Source organism: Phocoena sinus, chromosome 11 (genome assembly GCF_008692025.1).
Source record: "Phocoena sinus isolate mPhoSin1 chromosome 11, mPhoSin1.pri, whole genome shotgun sequence".
Taxonomy (NCBI): domain Eukaryota; kingdom Metazoa; phylum Chordata; class Mammalia; order Artiodactyla; family Phocoenidae; genus Phocoena; species Phocoena sinus.
Window position 1 is genome coordinate 19,569,295 of NC_045773.1, and position 19,352 is coordinate 19,588,646.

The 19,352-nt window shown below is 44.3% G+C and overlaps 1 protein-coding gene across 13 annotated transcripts in view; it reads left to right on the forward strand.

Moving 5' to 3' along the window:
• The window catches only part of FOXP1 (forkhead box P1), a 601,805-nt gene extending 587,484 nt beyond the window's left edge, over positions 1-14,321 (forward strand). For all 13 annotated transcript variants that reach the window (XM_032648540.1, XM_032648545.1, XM_032648541.1 and 10 more), the window contains 2 exons: positions 3,015-3,181; positions 9,442-14,321. In XM_032648540.1, coding sequence (XP_032504431.1) covers positions 3,015-3,181; positions 9,442-9,586 — 312 coding nt within the window. In that variant the 3' untranslated portion in view covers positions 9,587-14,321. The remainder of the gene's footprint in view (positions 1-3,014; positions 3,182-9,441) is intronic.
• The last annotated feature ends 5,031 nt before the right edge of the window (positions 14,322-19,352 follow it).

Sequence of the window (19,352 nt, forward strand, 5' to 3'; positions counted from 1 at the left end):
TTCCAAGAACGCTTGGTGTCCATCCTGCAGTGAGGTGAATACGTGCACCTCAAGTCATGATTTGAGGAATGGATCTTTTTCCTCTCCTCTAGGCGTCTGGGTCCCGGGTCAGTAGACAGTCCCCTAGGACAACTTTCTGCTGTGCAAATTAAATAAGGAGTCTACCAGCAGGCCTTCCCTTCCCGCCCACTTGCATTTTTCAAGGCAAGTAAAAATAATAGTGGAACAACATCTTCAAAAGATTACTAGAGCAACATAACGCGTGATATACAATATATAAAATAGGACAGCCGAATCCACTACAGAAATAAAACATTGGACTCGGGACAGATTGCAGTATGCTCTGAAAAAGTGAAGTAACTAAGGGTAACCGTAAAGCTTCGTATTTATAGACTGCCTTTCCCCGCCCCCCCCCCCCCCCCCCCCCCCCCCCCCCCCCCGGGCGTCTCAGAGCGGTTAACAAACATTCCAAGAGGGACAGGACTTAGGGACTTCTGCACCTTGACTTAAGGACCTTTGTTCTTTTTTTTTTTCTTTCTTTTTTTTTTTTTTTTTTTGTGGCAGAGGGGCCAGTGTGATATGAAACCACATACTGTGGGCATAGGACCACTTATAAAATTAGGTCCATTATAAAAATTGTAAGCCTCCCCCCCGCCCCAGCCCCCTCTCCTAAATAGACATCAACGACCAAAAAAGAAAGAACCACTAGGTTAGACCGAAGCCCATTGGTGAACATTTTTCGAAGCTCGGGTGGGTTGCTTTGCTCCGTCGCTCAGAGAATGTCCAAGAGGCTCTATCGTGAAGGAGCCACCAGGTTTCTCTACGCAGCCCACTTGATCATTTTTTTTTTTAAAGGCGACCAGGCTCGTTTTTTTTCATTTACGTCTTTTTTGTCTGAGAATCAAGGGATCAGTGTAAAATGCTTACCTTGGGATGCCTTTCACCACTGTCAGCCCAGGTTTTACGATCCAGTCCCCATGGGAAATAGCTTTGCCCTAGAACGCATTAAGAGCCACGGAGAACGAGTACATCCCCAAAAGGTTGCCCTGTACGTGACCAGCTCGTCCCAAAGACTACATCCTTAGAAACAGTTCCCTTTTGTTTTTACTTCTCGGTCTTTGACTGACTTGAGAAGCTGCGAAAAAATACCAAGCTAGAGAGGGGCCCCACTTTCGCCACGTTCTGACTGTAGCAGTGAAATGGCTTTGTGGTATTTCCAGGAAAAAGAGACTCACGTGACGGTCCCAGCAGAACTTCCATGTCGGGGAGGGGCAGGACCACTGTGTTGTTTCAAACAAAGACAGTCAAGATGCTTGTCCAGCTGCACCTTGGAGCGGGGGTAAAAGAATCGGGCAGCGGGTCTGTCTTTTCGCCCTGCCAAAAAAGAAAAAAGTGCTTTATTGCAGTCACAAGAGATCCGTTGAAAAAAGTACTTGATGCAAATTATTCGACAAACTGTAGGAGAGTGAGGAATGTTCAGATGTGCTGTTCATCAAAATGAGTTCACCACATTTGGAAATGAAAACAGGATTTTTTTTTTTTCCATTTTTTAAAAGAAGGCAGTTGTTGTTATATAAATTCAGAAGTGGCGGGAAGGGAAGGGAAAGCCGTGGGCTTGCGGAGGGCCTGCCTTTGAAGTAGTCCCTTAGCCAGGGCTGCGGTAGGTGTGGATGGGGCATCCGTCGCGGGGCTTGGATGGCTAAGGCGTCTCTGGCTTTGGAGTTTGTACAGCGAGTGAGACTGCGATTGTCTTAATAGGCGGATTCTCTGCAGCCCAGCTTTGTACGCGTCCTCTCTTGGTTTTTGGCTCTTACTGTCTCACCAGAGCCAGGATTTCTAGACTAGTTTGGACTCGTGTATGGCTGGCCAGTTGGAGTCGCCACGCCAGATTGTCGTGTGATTTTGCACTCTTTTCCTCATTAGGATGGAAAGGCAGGCGTGGTGTAGTCTGCAAGAGGGCCGTTTTGAGAAATCTGGGTCCAATTACAGCCTCCAGTTTTTGAACGCCTGTCCCCTTTTGATAAAATGAAGGGTCACTGGGTCAGGATCACGACCCAAATGCAACAGTATGGCTACTTCAGCCCAGTGATATGTCTGACTGTTGTCCGCATCTCAGGACTGGGGTGGTCGTTCTGTTCGACTGCGGTAGGATAAAAACAATGAGCGGTATCCCACCACAGAGCTGAGGAGTTCTTTCTTTTCCCCACCACTTCCACACTCTGTCGCTGACACTCGCTTGGAGGGAGGGACTTTGTCACCTTCAGTAAGGATGTACTTACATACCCAAAGGAAATACGATTTACAGCTTCCTTTGGCCGGAGATTTCTTTCTTCTTCAGTCCTCCTCCAATTCTAGGTGATTGGTCAGAGCCTGAAAGATAACCTAGAGTTACCGTTCAACCAGTTATTAATGATCTGAAAACTACACTAAAAAGATTCAAAAATAATTCGTTCCAATGGAAATGATGGGGGCGGGGAGATAAAAACGGATTCCACTTCTATAATCTCTTCCTTTTCTGTAGGCTCTAAGACAGATGGTTATGGAAGTTCTCCTAAGTTTGGGCTCTGTGGCCCGAGTAATCTGCTCAGGTCTTTAATAACATCCAATACTGGAGTCAGTCATCGAAGTGGATAAAGAAATGAAAATTCCATCATATGTCCCTGTGATCTAGAAATGTTCCGTTCCTCTTGAAAAAAGGCACCAGACAGAAACCTCGTTACTGGTAGATAGCCTTGTCTTAAACCCAGATGCCTCTACCCAGCGGGGCTGACTTGAGCCCTCCCTCCCCACGGGCGCTTTGGTCCCTCCAGCTAGCTCTCTGAGACCCAGCCTGGGCCGTGTGTCAGCAGCCTGACTTGTAAAGCACAAATCCTTCTACACCTATTAGAAACTTGTCTTTTCCAACCCGTGCCAGAATGACGTGAAACCGAAGATCATTGAATCCACCCATAATTGATAGCTTCCCCGTCTGTGTACACCCCTGTCTTCATAAATCTTCTCTCGGTTGATGGCAGGCTTCGATGGCTGAGAACAGTATACCTCTATACACTACCGCTTCCATGGGAAACCCCACTCTGGGCAACCTAGCCAGCGCCATACGGGAAGAGCTGAACGGGGCGATGGAGCACACCAACAGCAACGAGAGCGACAGCAGCCCGGGCAGATCCCCTATGCAAGCCGTGTGAGTACCCGCCACCCCGGAACGCCTTTGCCGTCACGTCCCGGTCCCCCTGTTCTAGGCGCACCCCGGCCCCTTCTCCTCTGGCGGCTTTTGACACCTTCTCTGTAACTTCTGATTTCCTAGAACCCAGATAGAAGTGGGTGCGCCCAGAAACCTTCAGCTCGGTTCGCACCTAGGAGGGCCGTTTACTGACGTCCCCGTTACAGCTGTAGGCTTCACGCGGCCCCACAAGTGCCCAAGGCCATACGATGGGTGACACCTGTGCTTGCCCGGCTCAGGCCATTCTCGCAGCCACGTTACCTTTTCCTCCTATAGCAGTAGAGCGCATCCCGGTGGCAGCGTTCTTCGCTGTCTGTTCACCGTGCGGGCGGGCCGAAGCTAGCGGGGAGGCAGAGGATGCGCGTTTACTTGGTTACGTGGTACGCGGAAGCGCGGACGCCACGCCGAAGCGTCATTACCAAGCGCCGACGATGGCACGAACGAAAGGCGGCATGGTTTATAGATTGCTCTTAAAATAGCAAAAGGAAAATTAACAGGAGCATCATAGCAGCAGACGGCAGTATAATGAGGACGCCCAGAAGCGTACGGAGTGAGAGGCACGAGGGCTGTCCCAGGCTGCATGCGCGTGGCGTCGGGACCAGGCACACCACGGGCAGGGTACGGAGTGAGAGGCACGAGGGCTGTCCCAGGCTGCATGCGCGTGGCGTCGGGACCAGGCACACCACGGGCAGGGTACGGAGTGAGAGGCACGAGGGCTGTCCCAGGCTGCATGCGCGTGGCGTCGGGACCAGGCACACCACGGGCAGGGTACGGAGTGAGAGGCACGAGGGCTGTCCCAGGCTGCATGCGCGTGGCGTCGGGACCAGGCACACCACGGGCAGGGCCGTGCGTGCTGCCCCTTTCGGCCGGGTGATGGGAGGCAGGCGGGGTGACGGTAACGACTCTCCGCCTCCCAGGAGGAGTTTTAAAAGAGCAAAGAAAGCACATTTCCCCAGAGAGGATTGGCGGGGGAGGCTGTCGAACGACAGCCTCTGGCTTTGAGCGAGTCTCCGCGAAACCCGCTGCCCGCTTTGAAGGGATAAACCTATTCAGTGTTGACCACGCTGTCAGCTCCTAGAAACGAACCCCTTGTCTACACAGCGTCTCTGAATTCCTGACCAACGTCTTATTGAGTGATCAGAATGGAAAATATGACCTGTGGCAGTTAGCAAGAGCGTGAACTGGCACCTACCAACAAGGCAGAGTGCTGTCTGCCAGCATGGGTAGATTGGTGGGTTTGGAGGAATCTGAAACTTGATTCTTTAGCTTTTGAATTGCATGCCCAAAGTGCTTTGAAAAGGGCCTTTAAAGATGAAAATAATCGTTTTAAATTTATATCAACAGTCTCTTAGCATTTACTCCACAGCATTTTAAGAATGTGTTTCTCTCTCACGCCGCTACTGCCATCGATCTTCCTTCGTCAAGTCAACCTGGTCTTTCTGACTTTATTATCACACCCGTATTCATCTCGAAATCGTTGTCACCACAGGAGTATTTTACTAAGCTATTAAGGAAGTTCAGAGCACACGTAAATTGGCGTGTGCGCTGCTTCAAGGAATACTCACTGGAGCAAAAGCATCTGAAGTTACTGAGTGGAAGAGAGACTGTTTGTCTGTCTGTCATAGTATCCACAGACCGCTGACGTTTACCTGATGTGTGTTCCTATCATTTATAGTAAAAAGGATGGCTGAAAAAACAGAAGGAGATTTTTTTAAAAAGGTATTTGGGTAAAAACCTCTCACAGCAGTTTAGAGTGAGGCTAATTTTGCTGTACAAGATAGAGTCACTATACAAAAGTTGTTTCAGACTTTGAGTTAACCCCAGGTATTACCAGAAACCTTGCTTTACAGCAAGCAATCAGCCTAATTTTTTAACGAAATGAAGGTTGTACTGGTGTGCGTGCGTGTGTTTTGTTTTTTAAGAAACCCTGCATAGAGAGAGATGCCCCAAAGCATACTGTTTTATTGCTCAAATCTCACAGGTTTACACTAAAATAAAGGATTTTGCTAAAAATCATTGTTGGTCACCAGCCCATATTCCCTGTGCCTACTCTCGGTGTTTGTGAGAGATGCTTAACTCTTTTTGAGCTCAGATTTCCATTAAGCAAATTCTGTAATGACGTAGTTTTCTTTCTTGTCCAACGTGCATCACCCTGCTATGATGCAACTTGTTTCTCACCTGTGCTGTTCTCTGGGAATAAATCAGCCATAAACTCTACAGCAAGGCTTAAAGGGCCTCGTTTAATGAGGCAGCCCAGCTACCATCGAGTGTCGAAATAGAACTCCTTACCCTTTCTGTGACACTCAAACCCCACAACATTTTTGTCTGTCTCTTGAAACAAACGCTACAAAGTAGTCGCATAATTATGGCTTTGGGGCCTTCTACTTTTATCCTGATAGGGGCCAAAGGAGCTACAAAGCAAAATACTCCATGCTGTGCCCACACCCTCTGAACACAATGCCTTTAAACACCAGTCAGCTTGCCTTAAAAACTCTTCTGTTCCCAGAGTAGCTAAACAAAGGAATTACTCAGATGTAAGAAAGGAAATGTGGGGCTTTGCAGTTATTTACTGGGAGCCCTTTCGGAAGCAGGAGTCGGAGAGAAAGGCAGTGGGCGGTGGGGGGGGGAGGGGGGGCGACCTGCAAGGGTAGAAGGCGCCGCGTGCAGCTCCACCTCCCAGGAGGCACCTGGGAGACCACGAAACACAGTATCTTCAGCAGTGTGCATCTTACCTGAAACGGATCTCGCGTGGAGATCCTTTCTCTTAAAGCCCTGCATGCCTGAGTTACTGCCTTTGCCCCACCTCCGGGGGAGGAAGGGCCGGCCGGGGGGCGGGGATCTGCTGGTATCACGAAACGTCTCGTGAAGCTGGATTTCATTTCTGTGGAGTTTTAAGAAGCCTTAGTATCTCACCTGGTTGTGTTGTCAGGTTGTCACACTGTAGACCCGGTCAGTTCACCTTTGCTGGGCTTCCACTCGGCAGTAGGTGCTGGGATTGAGCCAGCGTGCATAGGGTCGTCACCTGTGTCTTGGGGACGGAAAATAACCTTCCTGAAGTTGGGTTGCAGATTTCAGGGGAAAACAAAATATTCTCTCCCGTGAACTCTACCTTGTTGGCGGGACTGGGTGGGTGGGTGGGGGTGGGGGGATTTTGTTCTGTTCTGCCTGGCAAAACATCTGTCCGAGTCTAAAATTACAAAGCAAGAACTTCATGAAGACTCGCCAGTCTCTTCCAGGGCCCAGCACCCCTCCCACCCGTATAGCCTTGTATCATCTCTGTCATCAAATTCAGCTCTGTAAACCAGAAAAGATGAATACATCTGGTAGTTTAAAAAAATGAAAATAGGAAAATGTTGATCAGGGAAACAGCTGACTCTCAATCCAGGCTACATACAACCCAGCAACACTCCTATCCAATCAGTGTCACAAGAACCACGTTACCAGAGGACAGGAGGGGGGTAATGTTTGAAGTAACAGTTCTCAATGGTGCAAATACGAAACTGAAACGTGAAGAGATGTTCACCGTTGTCAGTCGTCCAAAAAAAAAAAAACACCGTCTACGGTAACCTGAGCTTTCCTGATTGTACCTGCTCAGCGACACGATGTTCTCAGGAAGCAGCGCTCGGGGCTGCTGAGGTTGAGTCTATCGATGAAGCTTCTTTGGCAGTTAATATCGCACTAGATCGTAAGAACCGTAAGATGTTTTCGCCTCTGCTCCAACAATTTTATTCTTAGAAATTTATCCTAAGGAGGTGAACCAACAGAAATATGGATAAAAGCGGTCACTGTGTTATACAAAGACCAAGGCGGGGGTGGGGTATGGGGGTGAGCAAAAGACAACCCCCAAATGCCCAGTATTAAGGGACTAATGTCATCACACTGGGATCTCATAGCCATAACAATGAAAACTGTAAAGGTAGCAAAATAATCACATTCTTGCTACGTGTACAATATGTAAAAACACGGCCCCAAACGGGAGAAGACAGGCAAAACCAAGAAAGTCTACCTTAATTAGAGTTTATGGGTGAGATATAGATATAGATATAGATATAGATATATTTTTTTTTTTTAAGGAATAAAAATCAACACACCTAACTCGTCCCAAAACAATATAGGGGGTCCTACCGGCGCTGACTTCCCAGGCAACGCCGATGCATGCAGTCACGCAGGATCCCACACTTAAGAGTTTTAACGCTCAGCTGTTTCCGAAATCCTCAACGACTTTTTCAAACACATTTTCACTTTGCACTGGGCTCTGCACCTTATGCATACGGTCCTGGATCTTGATGCTGAAACACAAGTAAATAGGCCCATTAAAAAACTAAAGCTAGATGGAGCCAAACTAGTAAAACATACTCTACTCTAATAAAGCTTGGGTATATTTCGTTTTGCACATAGGTTGTAAGAATACGGGCCCTATTTTTTCTTTTCATGGTTTGCTGTTTTTCTGCTTTTTAAAAAAAAATTATTTTGTGTTTTATTTTATTCTTGGCTGCGTTGGGTCTTCATTGCTGCGCGTGGGCCCTGTCTAGTTGCAGGGAGCGGGGGCCACGCTTCGCTGCGGTGCGCGGGCCTCTCTCTCATGGCGGTGGCCTCTCTCGTGGCAGAGCACGGGCTCCAGGCACGCAGGCTCAGTAGCTGTGGCTCGCGGGCTCTAGAGCGCAGGCTCAGTAGTTGTGGCGCACGGGCTCAGCGGCTCCGCGGCACGTGGGATCTTCCTGGACCGGGGCTCGAACCCGTGTCCCCTGCGTCGGCAGGCGGACTCTTAACCACTGCGCCACCAGGGAAGCCCCGGGCCCTATTTTTTAAAAGCTATTTATACCAACATCTATCCCCAGACACTCTCTAGGCTGTGCTCATTTTACAGTCAGTTGCTCTTCTAGAGGATCCCGTGTCAAAGGGCAGTCCAAAGCACTCCTCTGTTGATTTTTCAAGGGTTCAAGTTGGCCTTTGGGGTTTGCACACAACATCAGTTATTTAGGAAGGCCACCATCCCCAGCACCTCCTCTTACTACTAGTAATACTTGATAAAGTCAATGAAAAATATCCTCCATTCTGCGGCCCGTTCCTGCAATGGGACTTCTCTTTAAAAAAAAAAAAAAAAAAAAAAAAACAACCTGAATGGTTCTTTTACGTATCAAAAGCCCCACCACCGAAGGTAATTTGTATTTGCAAACGATCGGAACAACATTTCTCAATTGTTATCGGAGTGCTTCGCGTGGTCCCCCGCAGGCCCCTTCGGGTGAACCGTGCGCTGGGCTATAATGAGCAAGTCGGCAGATCTCATCGGAGCCCCGCGTCCCGGTGGCCGCTACCAGCCGGGCCTCATGTTTTGCCTTGTTTACAGCTGACAGCGTTATTCTTCTGATCGGGGCTCTGCTTTCTTATCATATTGTTGTGTTGAGCGCGCCTTTTCCTCTCCGTTTGTGTTCCCTGGCAGGGCTTTTCTTGCCTTATTGACAGTTTGTAAAAATATGCATTAATTTGGAGTTTCCAGCATGTATCATGGTGTCTCTCTGCTGTGTTTGCTTGAAGTTGATTAATGATAGACCCTCGCTTGGGGTCGGTCTCCGGAGAGTTCTTTCACAGGTTCTGCATGTTAACTAGCAAAGCAGAACACACAGCAAGCCGTGATTAGCCCAGCCTCCTGCACACAGTGGCCCCCACAAACCACTGTTGCGTTAACCGATTCTTGCTTCACGGGATTATTGGAAGATTTGTATTCATCCACCCAGCAGGCCACTATGGGGCCTGTTAGCTGACACTCAAAGGGTGGTCCTCGGACCAGCAGCATCACCGGGGAGCTGGTCAGAGATGCAGAGGCTCAGGCCACACCCCAAACCTGCTGAGTCACAGGCTGCATTTTCACCAGATCCCACGGGAATCTGTGTGCACATTACAGGGTAAGAAACACCACGGGAGGAGGACACACCCCCTGATGCTTCTGTCCAGAGACCCTTCTGTGATGATGGAAATTTCTCCCTCTGTGCTATCCAACATGGTAGCCGTTAGCCAACACATGTGGCCCTTGAGCTCTTGAAATATGGCCGGTGTAACTGAGAAATGGAATTTTAAATTGTCTTCATTTTCATAGTCGCACGTGGTTAGTGGCTGCCGTGTCGAACATCACAGCTCTAGACTGGGGATTTTGTGTTACCCAAAACCCCCGACGTAACTTGCGTTGGGAAGTCCCCACGGTGAGCCTTCTTTTATCTTTCCAGGCATCCTGTACATGTCAAAGAAGAGCCCCTGGATCCAGAGGAAGCTGAAGGGCCGCTATCCCTAGTGACAACAGCCAACCACAGTCCAGATTTTGACCACGACAGAGATTACGAAGACGAGCCAGTACATGAGGACGTGGAGTGAACATCTGGGCAGGCCGACCCCAAGAGCGTGAAGATTGGCGGGGGGGGGCACACAAGACAAAACACGTCAAAAGTTTGCAGTGAAATCGTTCTCCATTGGTTGTACAGTCTGGAGGATTTTTCACTACATTTTGACAACTCTGCAATGTGTTAACTCTTAGTGCCATCAAGAATCCCATTTGGGAGTATTTTTGATTTTTCTACTTTTTGTTGAAAAAAGGAATTTGTACTCTGTGCATTGGATGGACTTGTTTGGTACTGGGGACTTTCCTCTCTTAACAGTCAACATCAGTGTTGTAAATTTGCTAAACTGATTCACTTTTAGCAGCAGACTTTGAACTGCAGTCCTGCCGACATTGGACAGCGAGGACACCCAACTGAGCATGTGCACCTAAGCTGCAGACCACGCCTCTGAACAGAATTTAAGGATTCCAATGGACGACCTATTTGCACAGTACTGCATGTTGATTATCACTGCCTTTACTCCATTTTTTTTTTTTTTTTTTTTTTCGCTTCCAGTTGGGATGGGGAAGGCCTTTGTGTGTGTATTGGGGGGAGGGTTTAAAAATAATTATCCCAAACTTTTTAATGTATTGCTTTTTTTTTTTTTTTTTTTTTTTTTTTTTGGCTTCTCCTATACCATTTTAAGTTCTGACCTCAGGCCTCCATTCGGGCCCACGGCCTCTTGGAGGCTTCAAGTTTTCTGTACCTTGTGATGAATGTTAATAGGTGTTTTTATTATACGAAGCTGAATGTCATTTCTCGTTCGTAGTTTTCTGTCACTCATTCCATGTCCCTTCAGACATCACCACTGTTTTCTCGAAAGTCAGAAAACATTCCGTTTTTGATCTTTTGCAAAAAGGTCCCAAATGCTGCACTCTACACGTGAAGGTCCTCTCACCCAGACGTGAAGTTCCTGCCAGAAAGAGAATGAATGACAGAAAAAAAAAAAAAAAATAGAGACACCCTAGGAACCATGCAGATTCATTCCATGAAGCAGTATTGGAAGGTGGGAAGGGGGTGGTTTCAGATTTTCCTCTTTTCCTTTTTTAATATTGCACCTACCATCATTCTTAATAAATGCCACAGCGTTTACCAGCACAAGGAGACATACGCAGCAGTCCCCTTACCCCCAAAGCAAAACAAACAAAAAACAAACTCTCGCAGTAGTTCGACTGACAGTGGCTGTGGAAGCCCGTCCCTGGGATGACCTAGTTGAGATGGGCCTCAGGCTCTCGCAGTTACTGAAACCAGTGTGGGTTGCTTTGTTTGCAAAATGGCCCAAAAGCTGGCTTCCCTGAGCAACTGTGCTGAAAGTCGTGGTGGCCCCAAACCGAAACATCCATTCAGACCTGCTTGGTGGCATTCATCTGTCTGAATGCAAATTAGATTTCAGATTGAACTTGCTATGCGAGTTAATGAGAACTGGGTTCAGCAAATGCTAAAGTGTTAATTTCCAGTGTGCAGGTTTGGTATAGCAGTTCAGCATGGGAGGCAGTATCATCCCACCAACCCAGTCCCAAAAACCAACAGGAGAAGACATCAGGCAGATGGGGGCACAGCTCAGCCCTGGGCTTTTGGGGAAACACACGTGGCGCACAGAACGTGACAGTCATGGGTCAGTACAGCCTCAGTCCTTGGAACCCCTGAACGCTTCCACTCTGTACCCCTTTCCTGTCACTCATTTATTTACCTAGGAGTGTAGCTTTTGTTTTAGTTTAAGAGCCTTTTGGAGCTTAATTTATATGCTTTGTACCTCTTTTTTTTTTTCCCCTAAAATTACCAAAGATATTCCACAAAGGTAAATTATGTTCTCTGTTTTTATGCTTTATCTGATGAAGCCAAATATCCTCTTCTTGTTGATCAAAGGAGGCAAAATAATTTAGAGGCAATTGATGAGATATAGGCTATTGCTAACTGCTTCTTCATCATAGAGGACATTTAGAAGACCAAGTAGGTAATGGAACCAAAGTTGTTACTTTTTTTTTTTTTTTTTTTTCAGTCCTCGGTTTTTGTTTTTGTTTTTTCCTTCTGTACCTCTACAGAGACCAAAACGCATTCTTGTAAAGAGAACTTATGGGGCTACTGAAGAGAGAAATAGGACACAGTATTAAGGGAGCAATAGAAGGAAGGGATTACCATCTCCAAGAAGAAAAACCAGTGTACAGCACATGAAACTTAGGGGGTGTCCAGTCCAGGAGACAGTTAAGATACAATGAAGGTAAAATTCAGAGAGAACAGAACAGCTTCCACAATTGAACTAGACCGCGTAATGTAGTATTTCTAGAAGACATTTCTTTTTCAAAGAAAGACTGTATGCCACTTTTGTTTAAGGACTGTGCTATGATCACTGCATTCATTTGGGTTTATCTTGGCATATATATCCTCTGGGTTTTTGTTTTTGTTTTAAAAGGTTTCCTTTTTTTCCTTCCTTTTTTCCGGATTAGGCTTGCGTCAGCATTTTTCATTTTTAAAAAAAAAGTAACATTCCCGTCCACTCACCAGCTTGGTACAAAAACTTCTCTGGCAGTTCCTTTTGAAGCTTCACACTGCTTTCTCTATAAAGAGCAGTCTGTGGTCACTCGAGACTTACTTTTTTTTTTTTTTTTCTTTTCTCTCCAACTTTTCCAGGCAGCGTCATGATGTGCAGGCAGTAGCCAGACAGGGTCATGGGAAGGGGGCCCTGTGCTTCTAAACTGAGTGGTTGCTGGTTAGTTTGGTATTCAAAAGAGGATAAAAATCTGGTAGATTAGTTCATTCTCAGCATGTGTAGCTAGACATGAGTAAAGTTAACAGCATGAGAAACTGTTAGTACGCATACCTCAGTTCAAACCTTTAGGGAATGATTAAAATTAAAAAAAAATACATTTCACTCAGTTGCACTTAGTCGTATGTCTTGCATGCTTAGTCTAAAGACTGTAGCAAAAAGAAAAAAAAAAAAAGAAAAATTAGCTTTTACATATCTTTGCAGGTATCACAGCCTTGCAGAAGAACCAACTGAAAAAAAAAAGATTTCTCAGGCTTTACAGCAAGCAAACTTCACTCTGATTTTTTCCAATTCTGATTCTGTATCCCTTGGGGGTATCCCAGTTGCTTCTTTAGGATGGGGTTTATTATGTTGTACATATATCCCGATGTGTCTGTGTGACTCTTTTGTCTTTTTTGGGGGAGGGCGGAGGGTGGTTCTTTTTTTAGATATTGTTCCTAAAAAGGAATAAATGCATATACACCTGTTTGTCAAAACACCTTTGCTTTTTGTGCAACTGCTTTATATTAACGATACTTTAAAAAAAAAAAAAACAAAAAACCTTTGGAAAAAAAAACTACTGTATGTAATGGAATTGCAGAATATGCTGCACATATATTTTATTTAGTTATTCTTGCTTTCAGAATATCGGACGACATTTCCTGACGTGTGGGAGGGAGAAACTCTCAAATTTCTTTTTTTTTTTTTTTTTTTTTGCTTTTAAAATTGTAACATAGTTGACAGATTTTTTTTTTTTTTTTTTTTTTTCTTTTTTCCTGTTCTCATTGATCGGAGCATCTTGTACAGGTTTTTTTGGTGTTTGTGCCTGCCGGTGTGAGTTCCTCTGTTTTTTGATACATTCCTATCCCTTGTGTTTATCCTACCATTGCCTTCCTGGCTATCTTAAAACAAGTTCATGCGTTTGAAAAGAGAAAAAAAAAAAATGTTGTTTTAAACAATGTTTTCTCCTGCTGCAGTAAATATTTTGCATGATGAAATTCCAGGGTCACACTTTCAAAGTTTATCAGTGAAGTAGTGATTAATCTTGGGGAGTGTCAAAGCTATTGAACTTTTTGTATAAAAACAAGAAAAAAAGAAAGAAAACTTTACAAGGTGCCAAGATGTACAGACAATTCGTTGCTTTTTTTTTTTTTCCCCAAAGAAAAGCGTACCTTAGGGAGAACGGTCCCTTGTACCGGGCAAATGCACTGTCAGGAATGAGGATCCATCCTACTTGTTGTCCCTAGAGTCTGTCCTTGTAAGACAAGTTAACGCTGCCTGCATTGAACCAGCAGTGAAAGGAAACATCAAGGCTTATGAACGGGAAGAGTGACCGCCAGCCCTGCCACCTTCGGACGGCTCTGACCTGATTACCCGCGTTCCGTCAGACCTAGTAAAGACACCTCGGATTCTTCACCCAAAATAGGATGTCCATCACTAGCTATTTTATCCCGGAAAAAAAAAAAAAAAGTTAAAGATTTCCTCTCCTTTCCGCATTCCAGCTTGAGCTCCGTTTCCAAGGGTACCAAGAAGAACATGCTTGTCGGGATTTTGAATCTTTGGGGGACCTTTTGGTTCATGGTAGACCCTCTGGATATTTTGGATGTTTCTGAGAGTCGGTTTTGGCTTTTCTCTCCTGAGAAATGAGACTTAGAATTCCAAAGGCATTTTGTGGGCCCGGTGTAGTTCTCATGATCTCTGCTACCCAGAAGCCTGCATGGAGATGGTACAGCCCGGACTGTCAGCGTGGTGCTCCGTGGAGATGTGCTGCCAGTAACAAGAATTTTTTTTTTTTTTAATTTCGTTTTGTTTTGATAAGGCATAAAAGGAACTCATTCCGTGACATCAACTGTAATTCCATCATTCTGTGTCTGTGGATACAGACAATAAAAAAAAAAAAAAAATGTTGTGTAGTCAGTACTAATGACTGACATGATCGCATTCTCAAATGCAATAAAAATGCTGGTTGTTCACACTGGTAGTAAAAGTCGCCACAGCCTAAGTTTCTTTCCCCTTCCGACCTGCTCAGAGTGTGTGTTCGGCATATGCCTTAGGTTTAGCACCAGCTGCTTCCCTTCCAGAATTAAAATCAATCTTAACTAAAAGCTTTCATCATCACGGAGAACTGAAGCTCTCGTCCCTCAGGATTTCAAAGTGAAAGTCTCCACTTAGAGAATTGGGGGAAAAAACAGAAAAAGAGAGGCTACCTTTTCTCTCCAGGAAGCACACTGTGATTTTTTTTTTTTTTCCTTCATCACATTTTATAGAGAAAAAACAAAATATTGAATAACTAGCATTAAGAGCTAACTAAAATTTCAGAGGAAGGCAATTTCATGAATAATTCATTCAGATTTCACATCTGCAAGATTAGTCATCCAAATAAAATGCTAATGTCAAAAACATGCACCATCTATAATATTCTCATCAAGAAATCTTTTTGCATATAATGATAAATGCCGAGATTAGGACAAATGATTTTATAAAAATACTCTATCAGAAAGTAGGTTCGATAGCTGCCTTTACTGATGGAAACAGTAAAGCTCCCATAACTAAATATTTCCAGAAAAACCATCTTGATTTCTGAGGTCTTTAAAAATCGCAGACCTCTAGAAAAATGTGCTATTTCTCTTTAATATTATTCTGTCATACACATTCTAAGCATTAATGAACTTGGGCATCCTCTTTGAGTAAAAAATTGGTATATCGAAAGCAGTACTATTAAGTGGCCAAACCGCAGTGACATACAACTGTGACGTATATAATTCAGAGCACATAACACGAGCCAAGAGATGACTTGAAAATTAACCTTGCAGTTCGTAATTCGGCAAAGACCGGCTGATACTGAGGAATATGTAAACGTTCTTTCCCAGCATTGTTTTGAAAAGCCCATACAGTTATGCCACTGTCTAAAAGCCCTCTAGTCTGATAATTAGTGAAACATTTGAACCCTTAATTCTTATCTAGCTACTAAGAATAAATTAGGGTTAATTGAAATTCCTTTAAACGCCAGGCTTAAACATAAATACGGCTTACAGCATGCGCCGTTGGTAAAATTAAATATGTACACATATTTGAATCAACTGAAGGACCCAAACCAAGTAGGACGATGCATTAGAGAAGATTTTGCTGGTTGATGCATATATACATTTTTCACTGTATTTCAGGAATCGTTCTAAGACGGGAACATCCTCTTTGACATTTATTTCAGGCTTGTCACTCAGATAAACAAGGCAGCAAACCCAAACTGCTGGCTCTTCTTTTAAACGGGAGCCTTTGTATCAAGAGCCTAAACTCTGAGGGAGGCCAGTTTCACACCTACACTAACCAGCTGCATGATAGCTGTTACTCCCCCTTCCCCCAGAAAAAGATTAAAACATAGTGTAATTAGTCTTTCTTGACTTACGAGGTTGTGCCTTCTTTGATGCTGTTAGATGTTTAGGTGTAGGGTAATATTCACAATTTATCTTTCTTCTTTAGTTGAGTCACATAAAAGTAGTCTTTATCTGAATAAAGTGAAGTTGGGTCTCAAACCTTCATTTAACGAATTGACTGATGGATGAAAGGTTTAAGACAGAATTCACATTGGAGGGAAATTAAATTACGTACAAAAACACTGGTTTAACTGTGGGACAATATTTGGCTTAGAACGCCGTCACTCTAGATATAACCGACTTTTATTTATTTTTAAACAGCATTTTATTTTTTTAAAAAATAATACCCCATGTCATCTTATTTCCACTCTGATTGTAAAATGAGATTCCATGCTTAGCACCCCCAAAATACACATATATATCTATTTGAAATGATCAGCCGGCCTTTAGGAATGTAGGGAGGGAGAAAAAGGGGAAAAAGACAAGCTTCAAGTTATAATGTTAATTTGAAGGTAACCGGCCTTTCAAGAATTAATTTCAGCCAAAGCAATAATCGTTATTTACCAGCGTGTGACATTTTTATCACTCATCATATTAGCAAATTTCCATTGAAAATGCTAAAATGGATCGTCATAAGGCAGATAACTGCTCTAGCTGTAAAAATGACCAACACAAGTGCCAGGACTCAAACATTAAATTATACTGTAATTAATAAAGACAGTCAAGCTGTCTACTAGCAACAGCAATTTAGGTAACCACATTTGATCGGCTATAAATTGTAACTACATTAAAATTCCAGAAATATTAGCAATATGGATTAGTTGATGGAAGTCACTGCTGATCACCAATTCTCTCTCTCTTTTTTTTTTTTTTTTTAAAACAACGGAAGCACAGGTCAGGTTGACCACAAATCTGTGAGCGAAGATCAGGCCTTAGCACTTTTAATCTTGTGAAACAAGCAATTACAAATAGTTGCATCGATTTGTTAAAAAGCTTTAGGTGACATAAATTGTTTCCTGTTTAGCTTATTGCTCTGATACATAAATGTCACCCAGTCCAGTATTAATTAGGCCACAGAAGAACACAGGGTGACTTCCAGTGACGCATTTGTCAGTCCTTTTGTGAGCTTTCTGGGGAGCTGCTCTCGCTGGCTCATTTCTTATTAGCGACAGAGAGAGGAAGGAAAAACTCTTTTGCTATGTGAAGTCTTTAATACCAGTTTAATTTTCAATTCTCAACTAAATTGTGGGATTTCAGACTTGCTTTCTTGCTACTTGACATAAAGCAGCACGTCTGAAAAACATCTTCCAAATAGAATAGTATTTACAAGGCATTTCAGCCTCTGAAAAGCTTATCGTCCTCCCTTCTCGACATACGGAACTGCACGGGTTTCCGTGGATTGATATTTCTACACTTAAAATACAATTTTAAACGGCTTGTGCACGTTACTGACTTAACATAAATCAAATGCATCACATACACTTTCTTTAGGTAGGCATGCCACTTAGAAAAATACATGAGATTCTGGGGGCAGGAGGAAAGTCTGGAGAAAATTTATTAAATAGAAGTTTTTACTGTAATAGAATATTAATGTAAGCCAATGCTTATTTGCCATTAAGCTGTTCCTTTTTCTTTCTTTTTTTTTTTAACATACACATGCTTTTTATTATTTTGCACTCAGGCAAAAATTCCACATTCAAAGACTTTCCATCTAGTTGGGAATGTCTCTGGCAAGAAACACGTAAGAAACCCTGACCTCCAGAAAGACAGCAGACCGTCCACACTGAGCTTTAGCCCCACAAGGCCACGCATGCAAACGTAAGGTACACGCTAGTCAACAGTGTGGAATCCGGAAAAACAATTATTCTTTAAATCCTGCCTCAACGCTACTCCACCAGCGCACAGATGAAAATGTTTGATTTGCAACATAAAAGATTCATTAATTACCGCTTGAATATTTAAAGCTATTTTGCAGTCTAACAGAGATAAAGCAGTGAATTAAAACCTCTAATAAAATTGTAAAAATATTTCGGTAAGTTTACCCGTGTTATGATTTAGGGAGAGATTCAAGCATTCTCACAGAATAGAGTCTTAGCAATTTTCAAGTGTGTATTTGGAAGAAAAGAGCTAAGTGTTCTAGGAATAATTTGTTTCTCACTTTCAGATGTTTACTAATAATTTATTTTCGAATCAAGTTTGCTACATTAGAATTCCACCGGTGGAGGGAAAAGATAATCTGTCAAGCAGGTCGGAGCACGGTGTGTCTGACCCAGAAATTAAACTACTTTCAAAAGTATTCCATTAGGCTGAAGGCTTTAGAAGCTATCACACGAAAAGTGGTCAGTTCCTGCCCACAAAATGCATCAAAACCTGAAAACACCCAACCCCAAGGATATAGCCTAATACTCCCCCCCGACGCCTGCCCAGCATTAGATGTATTTTGTTTTTACGATCCTTGAGAGCGGCGCTCCCCAACCTTTCTGGCACCAGGGACCGGTTTTCGTGGAAGACACTTTCTCCACGGATTCGGTGGCGGGGCGGGAGGGCGTAGGAGATGGTTCAGGGGTAACGCCCGCGGTGAGAAGCGGCGGATGAAGCTTCACGCGCGCGCCCGCCCGCCCGCCCGCCGCTCACCTCCTGCTGTGCGACCCGGTTCCCAACAGACCGTGGACCCGGGAGCAGTCTGCAGCCTGGGGGTTGGGGACCCCTGCTTTGGAGCATTTCAGTGTTTGGATCCTGGGATCCTAGAAGTAGAGCCCAGCACGCTCTTGGAATCAAATGCTAGGGAACCTGAATGCCAAGTGACCAGACCCAGCCCTGACCATACAAACTGGGTGACTTTAGCAAGTAAGTAACTTCATGTCTTTGGTCCTCCCCTTCCTCTTTCTGGTAATTGAGGGCATTTAACTACATGACCAGAAGGGTTCCTTCCAATTTTAAGGTTCTAAAAATTTGATAACATATTCCCCTTGGGAACTTTTCTTGATGAAATCTACCGTCTCAGCATGAACCAGTGTGTGTGGCACTCCATCTTTCACCGCTATTAGAATGCTGTCCAATTGAACCCGGCCTTCTGACACGCCCTCTTAGGAGCAAATTTCACCAGCATGCATGCTTCCAACCATCTGCCCATCCATCCATAAATAAGCATTCAATGCATTCAATGACCTGCTCCAACTCAACACTGGACGTAAACTGGGAACAAGATAGACACAGCGTTGGCCCCACTGTAGCCCATGGTTCACTGGGAAGAGAGTTCTTAAACATTAGCTTGCGCTGTAATGCACTGAGTGCTAATGAGAAGGGAAGTCCAGGAATACACAGGAAGACCACCCATCCACTGTGGACCGTCAAGGAAGCTTCTGGGAACACACCATGTTAAGTGAAACCCAAAGGATGTCTAAGGGTATGGCAGCTCGGAAGAGGAAGAAGTTGCTTTAAGCAGAGGCAAAAGAGCTGGAGTCTGAGAGGCATGGACTTCAGGGCAGGGTCAGCAAGAAATTTTACAGAAAAACACTAAATAGAGTCAGCCTGGCAGGGACCATATATCATGCATATGGCAGAATCATAATTTTTGTTAACAAATCCCAGTGCTTTACACCGTCCAGCCCAGTAATTCCTGAGGAGTTGATGCTACATCAGCTTCGCAT